At 35.8% G+C, this 14,914-nt stretch overlaps 2 protein-coding genes across 3 annotated transcripts; both read right to left on the reverse strand.

Annotated features, from left to right (window-relative positions):
• Positions 1-242: 242 nt before the first annotated feature.
• Positions 243-4,594, reverse strand: LOC110727334 (ammonium transporter 1 member 1-like). Its single transcript, XM_021906895.1, has 2 exons — positions 3,641-4,594; positions 243-1,288 (listed from the first exon to the last, which is right to left on the reverse strand). Exons 1-2 carry the CDS (start codon positions 4,333-4,335, stop codon positions 466-468), a joined length of 1,518 nt encoding a protein of 505 aa, XP_021762587.1. The 5' UTR covers positions 4,336-4,594; the 3' UTR covers positions 243-465.
• A 2,326-nt stretch (positions 4,595-6,920) lies between these two features.
• Positions 6,921-13,899, reverse strand: LOC110727335 (pentatricopeptide repeat-containing protein At1g15510, chloroplastic-like). Of its 2 annotated transcripts, XM_021906896.1 has the most exons (5): positions 10,764-13,899; positions 9,688-9,789; positions 9,445-9,522; positions 8,088-9,341; positions 6,921-7,595 (listed from the first exon to the last, which is right to left on the reverse strand). In XM_021906896.1, exon 1 carries the CDS (start codon positions 13,782-13,784, stop codon positions 11,136-11,138), a length of 2,649 nt encoding a protein of 882 aa, XP_021762588.1. In that variant the 5' UTR covers positions 13,785-13,899; the 3' UTR covers positions 6,921-7,595; positions 8,088-9,341; positions 9,445-9,522; positions 9,688-9,789; positions 10,764-11,135. The 2 variants fall into 2 exon arrangements, with proteins under 2 accessions (XP_021762588.1, XP_021762589.1); XM_021906897.1 differs by lacking the exon at positions 8,088-9,341 and having other exon boundaries at positions 6,924-7,595.
• Positions 13,900-14,914: the final 1,015 nt, after the last annotated feature.

The raw sequence follows: 14,914 nt of genomic DNA on the forward strand, positions 1-14,914 counted from the left end.
CTACTACTCCCTCAAATTCAATTGTCCATAGTTTTGCTTGCCCACCTTTTGTTTCTCTTTTTTCTTTACACAAGCCAAAAGTAATAGTGAATGGTAAACAAAATTTAAAAACAAAAATATATGCTTGAAAAGTTTACATGTAATTACAATATCATGAATATACGAGGCAAATCTTTAAATATTCATTATAAGTTTATTATAATTATTGCAATTTATATTTTTTTAATGATCAATAGGGTATTTACAAATAGATTAATCAATAAAGAGAAAAAATTTAAAAAGTAATTGAAATTTAGGATCTACCTATCTAAATCCAAAATTAAATGTAAGGGAATAATAGTTAACTTTTCTATATGTTGAATCTACAACTTTTAATTAATTGGGACTAAAAGATTTTACAATGTCGAAGAAAACCAACTTTCAATTGATATGATGCTACAAGTAGCACTTTTAAAAAGCATATGATTATGAAGTTGACCCATATCCATCAATTTTTCTTAATTGGATCCCTACCCGTTGGTTAGAATCCCCATCATCATTATAAGCATAAGCGAATCCACCATGCCGGGTCAAATCCATACCCTCCATTTCATCATCGGGTGATATTCGTAGAAGTTTGAGCTTTTGAAGGACCAAAAATAGGGGACCCATTGTGAAGCTAACCCACCCGATTATAGACAAGATTTGAACAATATGGGCTGCCAAAAGCCTACCACCCCCACCCATAAACAAACCATATGGTCGACCGACTTTACCCGAGACCGGGTAAACCTCGTCGACATACTTCTTGCTTGCAAAAAGGGCCGTAGAAAGGACCCCCCACGCCCCACACCCGCCATGTAGTTGGGCTGCCTCCAACGGGTCATCATATTTGTATAGCTCTGCTAACTTGTTCGAGCCCATTAGTACCCCTGCCGCCACAAAACCACAAATTATTGCAGCCCATGGCTCAACCACAGCACATCCAGATGTGATTGCTGCGAACCCACCCAATAAACCATTGCAAACATCAGTAATGTTCCAATGACCCGAAAGAATTCTTTTACCAAACAATGTGGTTAGGGCGGCTGTGCAACCCGCTAATGTAGTAGTGACCGCGGTCCTTCCAATCGCGCTCCATTGACCATAGTATGCTTGTGACCCATCATAAGTTACAAGAATTTTAGTAAAGGAACCTGGGTTGAACCCATACCACCCAACCCAAAGTAGAAAAGTCCCTAAGACCACCAGTGAGGCACTATGACCCCTCAATGCAACAGATCGACCCTCGTGGTCAAATCTTCCAATCCTACAAATAAATCAAATTAAATTAACGAACAAAGAATATAACTTTTCTAATGCACAATAGAAATTAATTAAGCCACAAAAAAAACAAAAAAAAAACTAGAGGCAACAAAAATAATACTAGTAGATATTCTTATTAGATACCATTGTTGAACAAAAATTTTGAGGTGGAATTATTTGAAACACGCATTTTTGTTGAGAACAATGAAATTCAGCTCACTAAGGCTAAAATTATGGTACAAATAACTACTTTAAAGCTAAACTAAACATCATTAAACAATTTTGGCTAAAAAAAGAAACACATCATCATTTTGAACAGTCCAAAACTAGCATTATTGCTCGAGTATTACCAAAAACATTAGTTTGTTGTATTACTTTTCCAGTAACTATATTATATAACCTATGAGGCTATGACTTATTAAATTTTTTTTCAATCACAAGCTTTCAAACCTTCAATCCTTGATTTTTTTTTTTTTTTTTTTTTTGAATAACCTTAAAATAACTTCCACTTTTCAAAATTAATATACCATTCTTCAAAAAAAAAAAAAAAAAAAAAATTCCATAAGGTTTGCATCTGCTACTTTATTTTTGTAAGGCGTTTAACAAGCGCAATTCGCACAGAGTCATGTTCGAAAAGCTCTTTCAATTTGGTCATATGTCACAACTCACAAGTTTAGTTGTTGACAACATTAATATGTAAATATATATATTTTTAGGGGTATACATGTACCCACATTATTTTTAATAAATAAAAAAGGCAATTGATATTGATTAGGAAAAATAAGTAAATAAACAATTTAAAGAGTATATTTTCCAAAACACTATTTATAAGAGTTATCCTAAACTTTTTTAAAAGGTAGGGAACTAGGGACACATATATATCGTACATTATCACAAATACATTCTACTATAAGCAAAAGTAAAAAAATGATTAATAAGAATTAAGGAAATTATTGTAACTTTATTATGTAGTACTTCCTCTATCGATGAATTAAGTACCTATTTGGGTATTTTTACGGGAATTAAGAAAGTTACATATGAGCATGTAGCGTTAGAGAGAAAGATAAAGAAAAAATAAAAAGTAGTCAAGGAATGAAGACCAAAAGTGTTGTGAATTGATGTAAAAAGTCGTCAATAATATAAATAAGAAAAATAAATAGATGACAACTAATAAAAAAGAAGGAATGCTTCAAAAAAAAAAAAAAAAAAAAAAAAAAAAAAAACACTACCTTAAAATAGAAATAAGCTATTAATTTTAGTCACCTAAAAAAAATACAGCTCTTAACTAAAAGTGAGAGTATTTATTTCCTTCCAAGAATACGAGATTTTTCAACCGATATTTGAATCACAAAATTATATTTCCATATTCCAAGTTCATTCTTTAATCCCCACCGTATATCAAATTCCCTCTTTGGTACTTGGTGAAAATTTCTGACAATGCAGTACATATCTTCGAATAATTTCTCCTAGAAATGTACTCCTCATAGTACGAGTGATACGATGACAGGCTAAACTATAAAGGTCAAAATGTTCAAAGTTTAAGGACACGTGGTTAATAATAGCTAACATAAAGTACGGCACTAATAGGGTAATTAATTTTTTCTACTAAAAGTGAGGAATAATTCAATTGATTAAAGCTTTTCTTTCGAATCTGAGTAATAATGGAATTGATTCTTATTACTCGTCCTTATGGCTCTCTTAACACTTAAAAAAAATAGGTTATTTATCTGATTCACAAAAATTGTAACATTGGCCTAACTTGATACCAAATTTTAGAAAAAAATATAAGGTAGAGAGATAAAAAAAAAAAAAAACTATATAGAAAATAGCGCGTTTTTTATGTGAGTGGCCACATCAGCACATCTTGTGTCGCGTTTTCATAGTAGACAATTTTTTAACATTATATTAATCTAAAATTTTGGAATTAAAAAAAAAAATCATCCACGGTTCAAAATCCCCTTATTTTGATACTTTTTGTACTAAAGTTGTGTTTTTATATCCTTTTATCTCCTGTAAAAAAAATAAAAAAAAAAATTATTATATCCCTTTGAGCTCTAATTAAAAAATTTCTCCCCTAATCTCTATGTTCTTAATGTGAATTTTTTGAAAAAAAAAAATATGAAAAGTATAAAACAACCCCTTGTAGAAATGCACAATATGAAATATTTTCTCATTAAAGTTCCTAACAACTCTACTTTTAGAATTAACAATAAACAAGTACCGGACTTCTAATAACGATTTTACGTGCTAAATTGTTCCTCTACCATGCCAATTTAATTACTTCTTTGTTCACATATCTAATCAACACGATCAACTCGACAATTAATTCAGTTCCGACGTAAAGTTTATAAATTACCTCGGACCTTCAATGAAGGCACCCCAAAATCCAGCAATTCCGCCAACCATATGAACAACACCAGAGCCAGCAAAATCAATAACACCCGACCCAAACAGTAGATGAGTGTTACTAGCACTCGCCCACCCATCTTCTGACCAAAACCAATGAGAAACCACCGGGTAAACGAACCCTGTTAAGAACGATGAGTATATCAAATACGCCACGAACTGAGTCCTCTCGGCTATAGACCCACTAGTGATTCCAGCAGCTGCAATAGCAAACGACCATTGATAAAGAAAATAAGGGAAATCAACGTCACTGTTGGGAAAAGACTCGAGGGCGAAGAACCGGCGTCCGATGAAGGGGTTACTAGGGGAGCCGAAAGCTAAAGCGAATCCGAAGAGATAGTAGAAGAGAGCCCCAGCAGCAGCGTCAAGGACGTTGGTAAGCATGATGTTCATGGTGTTCTTAGCACGGACGGAGCCGGCGCAGAGCATGGCGAACCCAACCTGCATGGAGAAGACGAGGTAAGCAGAGAAGAGAAGGAAGGTGGAGTCCAAGGCGTAGGTTGTGGAGGCAAACTGTGTGGAGGTGGAGGTGAAGCGGGAGCAGATGTAGGCAGCTGCTGCGAAGGGGTTTGTGGTGTTGGGGCCGAAAAAGGTGGCAAGCTCAGTGGTAGAACACGGGACTATTGGTGCCGTGGAAGAAGACATGATAGGTGGTGGTTGAGGCGGCGATGGTGGTTGCAGGGAATGAGATTGGGTGGAGTGGGAGTGGGGAGTAAATGGGTGGTGGTAGATCCTATCTTATAGGAAAGGAGAGATTCACGTGATATAAAGTGGACCAATGGAAGTGGAAAATGACTATGTCTATGTGTGTTGTTGTGTTCAGTTGTGTCCCTCCCTATAACGGCACCTGAAATACTTGCGGAGCACAAGAATTAAATTAACAAAGAGGAAAAACAAATCTTTAGTTTATGAAATAGATTAATGTACAATAAGATTGTCTTTTGTTTTATATTAAAATCAACAGTTACAAGGGGTTGTTAAATATCGCCCTTGAATATCTAATTAACGCCCGCAAGTTAATATAAAATTACGTACCTATCCTTATAATAACGATTATTAAAATAATTAATTTTACCTCAATTTCACACTTTTACCGTACAAAATTTTTTTAACCTTTCTCTCCAGTGGTCAACGGCCACCAACGATCATCGGACCAACCACCGTGATTTTCAAAATCAAACAAAATTTTTAAATTTTGCAAAATCAAATTTATTGGATCTTATGGACGACGACGAAATACCGGAAACACAACCTATGCTGCTCGCCGAAGGCTCGTCGGACCGTATGAACTCGGTGTGTGCTGATAAAATATTTTTAAAATTCGAAACCCATGCAAATGCCTAGGATTTTCGAAAACCCTAGGCTGAAACGCCTGGTTTTTTCGAACATCCTAGGAAGTTTCGAAAAAACTAGGCGTTTCACCCTAGGGTTCTCGAAAATCCTAGGCGTTTGCCAAGGTTTTGATTTTTTTTTTTATTATTTTTTTTATTGTCGTGGTTGTTCATATTTTCTAAGCGTTTCATCTCAACCGCCCAGATCTTTCGTACAACCATACGGTTGTTCGAATGAACTAGCTAGACGTTTGAGCCTAGGTTGTTCAAAAAAACAGGGCGTTTGAACCCTATTTCAGAAAATAAATAAATAAATAAAAAAAAACAAACCTTGTCTCCGGCGACCGCCTTCCCCTTGTCATATTCGCGGCTGTGTAGATCGAGAAACCGGAGGTTAAAGGAGGTGGTGGTTGGTGGTTAAAAGAGGAGGTGGTGGTGGTGGTAGTAGTGGGTGGTAAAAGGAGGTGGTGGTAGTAGTGGGTGGTAAAAGGAGGTGGTGGTGGTGGTTTAGAGAGAGAAGAGGGGGTGAGGGTGGGTAAATTATGTTTGAGGGGGGTATATTTGTAAAATATATTTATTTTGCGGGCGTTAGTTAGATAATCGAGGGCGACGTTTAGCTTTCCACAACAAGAAATCTAAAAAATGTGATAAATAAAAGGGTAACTTCCACAAAGTTTCATATGAGGTTGGTCATACTGTGTGGTTGGGGTCACTTATTCAGGGGTAATCCTTGACAAATCGAAGAACCCCTGGGTGATCAATTAACCCCTGATCGACCGAGTAACCTTGACCGATCAATTAACCCCTGACTCAGTAACCCCTGACCGACTAAATAACACCTGAATAAGTAACCCTGATCACACCGTTTGGCTAGCCATACAGAAAATGCACTGAAAATGTAATACTACCTCTATTTAATATATATTATGCAACATTTACTTAAAAAGAATGCTAAATATCCTATCAAAAAAAAATGCTAAATATTATGTGAAAAAAATTATTTTATGATGAAAGTGGGCTTAGTTGAAGAATAAAAAAAAAAAAAACTGAAAAGGCAAAAGTGAGTACAAGTAGAGAGGAGAGTATATTAAAATATAATATGAGGAAATCACTAGTAGGGAGGAAAATAATAAAATAATAGGCTATTAATTTTCAATAACCTTTGTTAAACTATCAGTTTAATTAGTTTTTTATATTAAAAAAAACTAAAAATAATGTTGACAAATTTGTATTTAAGTAAAGGATCACAAAAGATATGCTAGATATAAAATGATGAAATTATGTAAAGAATGTTTTTTTTTATAGCTATATGCATGTATTAAATTTGTTATAGCTATATATAGGTTCTGGTTCCGATTCAGGGTACCCTGTCTTTTACTATATTTCGTACTTTTATACAATTTTTTTTGTAGGGTCATAAATTTACAGTTAGCAAATATAACAAACCAAAATAGTTGTTTACCAAATTTAATACATATAGCTATAACAATTATTTTTATTTATATTAAGTAAAAATTGGGCTTAAATTGATTTATGATTTGGGCTTCAGTAACACTTTTATTAGGTTACAGGGTACCTTATAGGTTCCGATTCCAAAAAATCGAGAACCTGAACCGAAACCTGTTGCAACAATCTGAACCTGCGATTTCTAACAGGTTCCGATTCCGATTCAGGGTACCCTGAATTTTTGCTCACCCCTATATATATGCATATCTTTCTCTCCCCATCAAACACTTACCAACAGATTTACAAATTCATTTATTACAAATAATACTCCCTCCGTCCCTTTATTAGAAGCCTATTTCTAATATTTATTACTCACATAATAAAGAGAAATAGGTTTCTAATTTAGGGACGGAGGAAGTATGAAATAGAGATAATATGTGAAATTAATGAGGTAACTCTTGACATGAAGAGCATACCACATAAAAGTGGGGGAAAAAAAATTAGATGAATTAAAAAAATGATTCATTTACAGCTTGTTTGAAAAGAGTACTTAGTGACTAGTGTGTACCTTCATATACCATACGTACTATAATTAAAGTTTGAAATTCAAGAAACGGTAATATATTTTTTTCCTATGATTAGCAAATAAGGTTATAGGAAGTACAAGGATAAGTCAACATCATCTTATTCCAATTCATCAGATGGTCGAGATGCCACTGAGGTGTTACTAAATGCACCCCAATCAGGTGGAAATGGTCTTCTGCAAAGCTTCAGCAAGTTCCCCTCCCGTCCTCTCAATCTTACATTAATACCTCGTGGTCATTCAAGACACAACCATTGAACTGCAGTGCCAATATCAACAGTCATGCCATATTTTTCATTTCTCTAGAAAATGTTCAAGACTTCTGATTTCTGGATCATGTGTACTGTTCTGCTGTCGCCCCTGACAATATGTTATCATACAATGAAACAACCTTGTGGCTTCAAGCCAGCTTTTTAACTCTTCCAAACGTTTTAGTGCCTTCTATCAGAGATAAGCACATAACCAATCATGCATTAGTGTTGTGAGAGTCTCAACATTTCGCTTTACTCTTAACGAATTTTGTTTCTTGAAGTCTTAGGTGTTCCCTGAGCAACAACGAAATTCATATAGTTAGTTACTTATAACATCAAGGACCTGCATAAGAAATAGAGCGACTTCTTACTTCTAAACAACAGCTAAACGTGACGTGAAGCAATACACAACATATTACTGTTCTTTGCTTAGTGCAAATGACAAATGAGTGAACAAATGAATCATCAACATTACAGAAACACACAGATGAGACATACCACTGAAAAAACTAAGCAAGTCCTGATTCATATAATTAAAGCTAAAAAAATTAGCCAGATCAATAAACACCAACCAAACAAAACAGAATGGTGCAGATAAGTCAAAGCTCGAGTAAGTTCAAACCACTTCATTCAAGCGAATGCCCTACCATGTCATCAAAATGCATATATAACTGAATAGATAGAATGCTGCGAAGTTGTATGAATATTCTCAGATGTCAGCATGATGGAAAAGGTAAAGCGAGAACTCGGCGAACATGAGTGAAGTTAAGATGTCAGTATGGCTACCTATTTAATCTTTCCTCAGAGACGGCAGCTTAATAGAAATTCTTGATGTTCATTATCCCAAGGGTTGTTCTGCCCATACTTTCAACTACACAGAATGAAAGAAATGAAATTTTTTTTTTCTTTCCTTGTTCAGGAGCAATTTCTCTGTCAAATAATTTGGTAACCGGATGAAGTGCAATGCTTATAAAACATATCCAAATCATTTATAATAGTACTAGAAGTAGCATACACTGGACTAGAATTTCAACTCCTACTGGAGAATATTCTACCATAATTGACTTGACACTACTACGAATTACTACATTCACCAGAGAGAAATTCAAGCAGTCTACAGGAAGATATAGTTGTATTAATAGATCAAAGTGATTGATTCAATACAAGATATTTCCCACTCTATGAGAAGTGAGCTCTCCCAATACTCTCTTTATATATTTTCAATGCCTTTCTCTTACTTCTCTCCCCTTTTCATTACCACTTTCTTTCCACACCTTACAAGCTTCCCCTAACAGAAAATCAGAATTTTCCACCAGGAATCTTATTTAACAGAAAAGATTACTTACTGAAATAACAACATAATACCACAACAGGACACCTGACAATATTCCTTGCAGACATGTACTCCAAAAGCAAAAAACGCTGCTATTAGATTAAAGTTCAACTTTCCAGGACAATCATGTTTGCAATATACGAAGTATATTGTTGGTCTGGAATGGCTGGCAGATCTATATATCTACTTACCAACCATCCCACCAACAAATCCATATAGTCGCCTGTTATTTCACCAACAAAATTTCCTAAAACTCCATAATGCTACATTGTGAGTTACCAAGTGCAAAACTACCTTATTACAGACGAAAAGTTTTGGTTCAGCATAACTGATCCTGTAAACCCTCATCATATTGAATTTGGATCAACACAGACTAATGTGCTGTGCAACAGAATCCTCATGAAAAATCCTATGAAATTAACAGTTAACTGGCAAACTACACCGTCTTAGTCTTATCATGAATCTATTATTAACACAACGGCAAGTACAGAGAATCAAGATTTGTAGACACCAGAAATTTGTGAATATTTAGGTGACAAATTTATCTGAGACAATATCACAAAAATTACTGATAATATCTAAAAGATCTCAGAGTATCTAAGACAATAATCTTGTTATCTAACCCAATACACTCTATATAAAGAGATCAGTTTTAAGATTTCAATAGGCTCAAATGGAATGATTGGTTCAACTGTACCACGATATACCTGATGGAAAAAGAAATGAGGGATAGCAAAACAGAATACACATGAACATTACTATATGTCCATTATTAAAACCAAAATAACTTAAATTCAAAAAATGGAATACCTCATCATTTGTTACATGCTCATCCAGAATAGCATCAAAACAAAATTCATGCTTCTCAACATATGCTGTTAAGTCCACCTTTCATATGTAAGGGCAAAAATAAAATAAGTAATAATTTCACAATTTAAAATAGAATAATTTCAAGGACAGAAATAGTAAACAATAAAACACTAAAACCCACAGTCGACTTTATCCAATAGAAAGCTAATCTCAAGTTGTCACTGCATACAGAAATATAGATACCTTCAATTTGGGTTCAAGAACAGTCAAAGCATTGTCGTTAATAGTAACTACATCATCGTCTTTTCGAATAAGCTCCTTTTTGTTCAAAGGCCTTTTGTGCACCTAATAACATAAACATAGCCTTTAGAGCTCCCACATATCCTTGCAATGGACAAAAGACGACATAACGTTTACACACAACTTATAAACAGTTACAGGCTTATAGCCATCAATTTGCGCAAATAAATTATTGTTAACAGCAAGCTTAGGGAGAGCCAAGGCATCTGCATTAGCCAGCAGCCCACAAACATGACAATAGAATTATATACTATAGTGTTAAAAACAATTTTTGTCTTTTTTATGGTGTTAAAAGTCAAAATTTCCTCCATTTAATTGTTTGGTTGGATTTTTAACTACAAAACCTCATACCAAAGGAGTTTTTACTCTACCCTATTCCTCTAGAATCCCGTATCTTTCTAATTCCCTATAATTCACAATCAATTCCATTAATGATATGTGGAAACAATTCCAACAATTAACCGAAAAATTTCAAATTAGTACGGGATTTTAAATCCACACCTCTTTACCGATCCAATCCAATTTAACAAACAAAATGAGCCCTAAGTGAACGGACAAAATTCCAAAATCCAATCAAATCCAGCCCAAATTGATCAGACCAAACTGGACATGAAAAAGTTTGGATCCGACTATCTGATTTGTACTCAAATATCTAAGTCCAGATGTTATTAGACTAGACTTGAAAATGTTTGGATTGACTTAAACTCAAATATCTGAGTCACAAAATTTTTGGATTAGATTTGAAGTTGGCAATGTCCTATCCAGTCCTCCAATTCACACCCCTAGTTGCAGCACCAGTGTAATCTCACAATTTTGTTAAGTGTAAACAATTATCATAACAAGCAAAAATCTATGACTAAGAACTGGCAGAGCAGAAAAGCAAAGTTTCCAATTTTATATTTAAAAATGAAATAAAATAATATAAAACTTCACATACCCTTCTACTCTATTAAATCCTCAAGAAAAGAATTACAACAGGCTCCAATAATCTAGATAAATTGAATCAGCTCCGTACTTACAGAGATGAACTGAAGAGGTTCAAGATCGAAAGAATAGCTGCAGTGTTTGCCACTGGCTCACCAGAGTACTCAGCACGAGCCAATTTTAATTAGACCTATTCCAAAGAATAGAAATAAGAATAGAAATGGCTTTTATGCCTTTCAAATATAATGGTAGTGCAGTTTGTGGCTACCAAAGATACCAAGTTTCTAGAGACTATATCTCTTAGAAACTTGACCAGTGTTCTTGTATGAGATCTATGAGCAAGATGCGGACAGTATAACTGTGAGGTTGTAGCAGCAGCAAAGCCGCAACCACCAGTCTCATAGAGCCCTTTCAAAGTGAAGAAAGCCCCTTATGGCACAAAAATGTAGGGATAATTATATTTACAACTACATTGTACACGAAATATGACTAATATACAATGTTTCCTTGTAATCCTCATCACCGCAAGAGCAAACACCATTCCTGAAGTGGTGAAAATGTTCGGTATCCCTAACACAAATTTCTCGCCTAACAACTTTTGAAATAAATTTTACAACATTATGACAGCTTTTACACATATAAAGATTTTTAGTAATCCAAATAGGTGTCCCTGGGGCAGAGTTGATAAGCCCAAATCCAATGGCCAGTCTTTCGCTATGACCACAGAATACCTCTGCTTTTGAAGCATTTTCAGAAAGAGTCTCAGCCTTATCAATTCCAGCTGCTTCCATTTTCTCATAAAAGGATTTCAGAACAGCATGTACTTCTTTTATCTCAGGATGGGACTCATCATCACTGAGGAATGCATGTACTTTCCCCTTCACTTCTATCCAACTACAGCCAGGGTCAACAATTAAACCTCTCTCCTTCATCGTCTTTCTTACTCTAGCAAGTTCATTCCATTTATCACAACCAGCATATAGGTTACACAAAAGAACATAATATCCAATACTATGTTCATCAACTTCAAAGATTTTATTTGCTGCAAGTTCCCCAAGCTTGGCACTCTGATGAATCCTACAGGCATTCAATAAGGCTCCCCAAATAGCTGGATCTGGCTCAAGAGGTATATTTTGAATAAATGCATAAGCATCCTCTAGATTACCAGCACGTCCTAGCAAATCAACTATGCAAGCATAATGCTTCAGATTTCGAGAAACATAATACTTAGTTTCCATGCTGTCAAAATATTCCAACCCTTCGGCCACCATGCCAGTCCTACTACAGGCACAAAGTAATGCTATAAAGGTAATTTCATCTGGGTTTACATTTGAAGCTAGCATTTTATGAAAGCACTCCACAGCAAGTACTCCCAGCTTTCGGTCTGCAAAACCAGTGAGCATAATATTCCATGCAGCAATGTCTTTACCCCATCCATTGAACTGGTTCCATGCAAGTCCCATCCTACCACACCTAACATACATATCTAGAATTGCATTTGGTACATATCCATCAAACGGCAACATGGTCCTTAAGGCATACGCATGGATCTCTTTTCCACACATTAGTGCTCCTATCCTGCCACATGCAGAAAGGGCGGAAATCAAAGTGACCGAATTAGGATTTAAAGAAAGTTTCATCTGCCGAAAGAAAAATAATGCCTCGAAGCTCCTGTTGTTTTGTCGAAGCCCAGAGATGATTGAAGTCCATGATATTATGTTCTTGTCTTTGATTTGATGGAAAACTTCTAAAGCCGTATCAATACATTTACACTTGGAGTACATATCAATTAATGTATTAGAAACAATTACATATGAAATGTATCCTGTTCTAACAGCTAGATCATGAAGTTTCATACCCATGTCTAGAAGATTTAACGAGGCACATGCTGATATGGCACTAGCAATAGTGATCTCATCTGGCACGATACCCTCATTCTCCATTAATTTAAAACTCTGTATTGCCTTTTCAGGAAAACCATTACTTTCATAACCAGAAATCATTGAGGTCCATGTCACTACATCTTTACATGGCATATTAGCAAAAATTCTTTCTGCTTCAACCCAATTTCCAGTACCTATATACATTTGAATTAATGAATTACAAACTGCAACTTCAACACTTAAACCACTGGTTATAACATACCCATGAACTTCCTTCCCTAACCTCTCATCATCCACAGCCTCACAAGCCGAAACTACACATGTCATAGTCATCAAATCCGGAATAACCCCAACTTCACGCATCATAAGAAACAATCGTAGCCCCTCATAACACTCTCCATTCTCTACACACCCCGAAATCATCGCATTCCATGAAATCCTATCTCTTTGAGGCATTCTATCAAACACCAAGCGTGCACTAACAATTTCACCACATTTCACATACATTGTAATCAAAGCATTAATCACATCAATATTAGACTCGAAACCATATCGAATTACATGAACATGAACCTCCCTACCCCTCGTTAAATCCGGCATACCGCCACAAGTCCTCAAAACACAAGGGAAAGTATACTCATCAGGCCTAACACCAGCCCATAACATCTTATGATACAGAATCAATGCCTCGTCGAAAAACCCGGCTTTCGCGTACCCACCAATTAACACATTCCATGAAAACAAATCTCTCTCCTCCATTTTCCCAAACACATACCAAGCATCATTCAATTTACCCAACCTCACAAACATACTCAACAATGCATTTCCAAGTCTAATATCAAAACTCTTAATCTTTTTCGAGTCACAAATATAGGAATATACCTGCAAACCTTGCTTAATCGCTCTCCGCCATTCGCAAAGCTTGAGCAGAGCAACAATGGCATCGTCTTCGACAAACAGGTTGAGGTCTTTAACAACAGAATTGAGAAGGTTGAGAGCTTCATCTAAGCTTCCATGGAAACAAAGCTCGGTAATCCGAGAGCTGAAGTTGGTGGTAGTGGTGGTTGTGGAGCTGGAATTGGGGTTGAGAAGGGAGAATTGAGGGAGTTTTCGAAGAGAAAGAGGGTGAGTTTTGGTGAGAGAAAGTGATTTGGGAAGATGGGTTTTAGTGTAGAGAGAGTTTAAGGAGTCTGGTGATGGAGGAATTGGAAGGGTTTTAGAGGTAACCGCCATTGTTATGGGGTTTTAGAGCATCAAGGTTTCGCTTTGGATGAGGTTGCAGTGGCAAAACTTGCCTTTCTTATTGTTTAACTATAATTAACAATACTTGGTTTACATACTTTATTAGTTTATTACCCTATTTCCTTGATTTTCCGTAAATATCTACTTCGTGTCTGAGGGAGCCCCCAATTTATCTTCTTACGGTAGCAAATGGGTCGTCGAGGTCGGGTATAGTCGGGTCAATTTCGAGTAGGGTTATTTTTAACATTTAGGTTGGGTACGGGTTGGGTTGGGTCAATTTGGATTTCGGGTATGGCTCAGGTCAAGTATCGGGTCGAGTCAATTTTGGATCGGGTATGTTCGGGTCGGGTCATTTTCGGGCTCAAGTCATATTCAGATCGGGTCAAATTCAGGTCGAGTCATGTTCGGGTTGTTCTATTCGTGGATCAAGCTCAAATCAGTAATTTTATACGAGTATTTTGTTATTGTTATACTGTAATAAGAACTATCAATTCGGTTTATGAGGTTGGCTATGGTTAAAGATGAACAACTTGAATTATTTTGGCACCAGACATTTTTAGTTCAATTATAAAGTAATTTTAGTTCGTGTCATTTCAGGTATTAGGTCTGTTCGGGTCAAACACTTCGGGTCAATTTCGGGTCAGGTCATTTCGGGTTCGGGTCAACTTTGGATCAGGTCCGTTGGGTGTCGGGTCAGGATCGGGTCTGGGTCAGGTCGGGTCAATTTCGAGTTTCGGGTCATTTTCGAGTCGATGTTTTTGGGTCGAGTTATGGGTTGGGTCATTCGGGTCGGGTCATCGAGTCTGGGTCAGAATTGTCAGGTCTATTACGGAGTAATAAGCTTACTCTGTATTTCGTTTGTTTATTAAGGGGCAAAATCGTAATATATATTGGGATAAAAATGTGTAAAACCACAATTAATAAATACTCCCTCCGGTTTTTTTTTAAGTGTCCCATATCTTTTGGCACATAATTTTAGGCAAAAGAATAAAATAATATATAAGAGGGTATGGGTACGTATGGTTAAGAATAAAAATTTTGGAAAATTAAGATAGAGATATATGAATGGGGACTTTTAAGAATAATGTGAGTAGAAAAAAATATTATAAAATGATAGTAGG

This window comes from Chenopodium quinoa, unplaced genomic scaffold (assembly GCF_001683475.1).
Source record: "Chenopodium quinoa cultivar QQ74 unplaced genomic scaffold, ASM168347v1, whole genome shotgun sequence".
Lineage (NCBI taxonomy): Eukaryota > Viridiplantae > Streptophyta > Magnoliopsida > Caryophyllales > Amaranthaceae > Chenopodium > Chenopodium quinoa.

Coding starts and splice junctions, on each gene's coding strand:
- LOC110727334 (XM_021906895.1), bottom strand. CDS start 4,335: ATGTCTTCTTCCACGGCACCAATAGTCCCGTGTTCTACCACTGAGCTT. Junction 1,289..3,640: donor GCCTTCATTGAAGGTCCGAG/GTAATTTATAAA, acceptor ATTTATTTGTAG/GATTGGAAGATTTGACCACG.
- LOC110727335 (XM_021906896.1), bottom strand. CDS start 13,784: ATGGCGGTTACCTCTAAAACCCTTCCAATTCCTCCATCACCAGACTCC.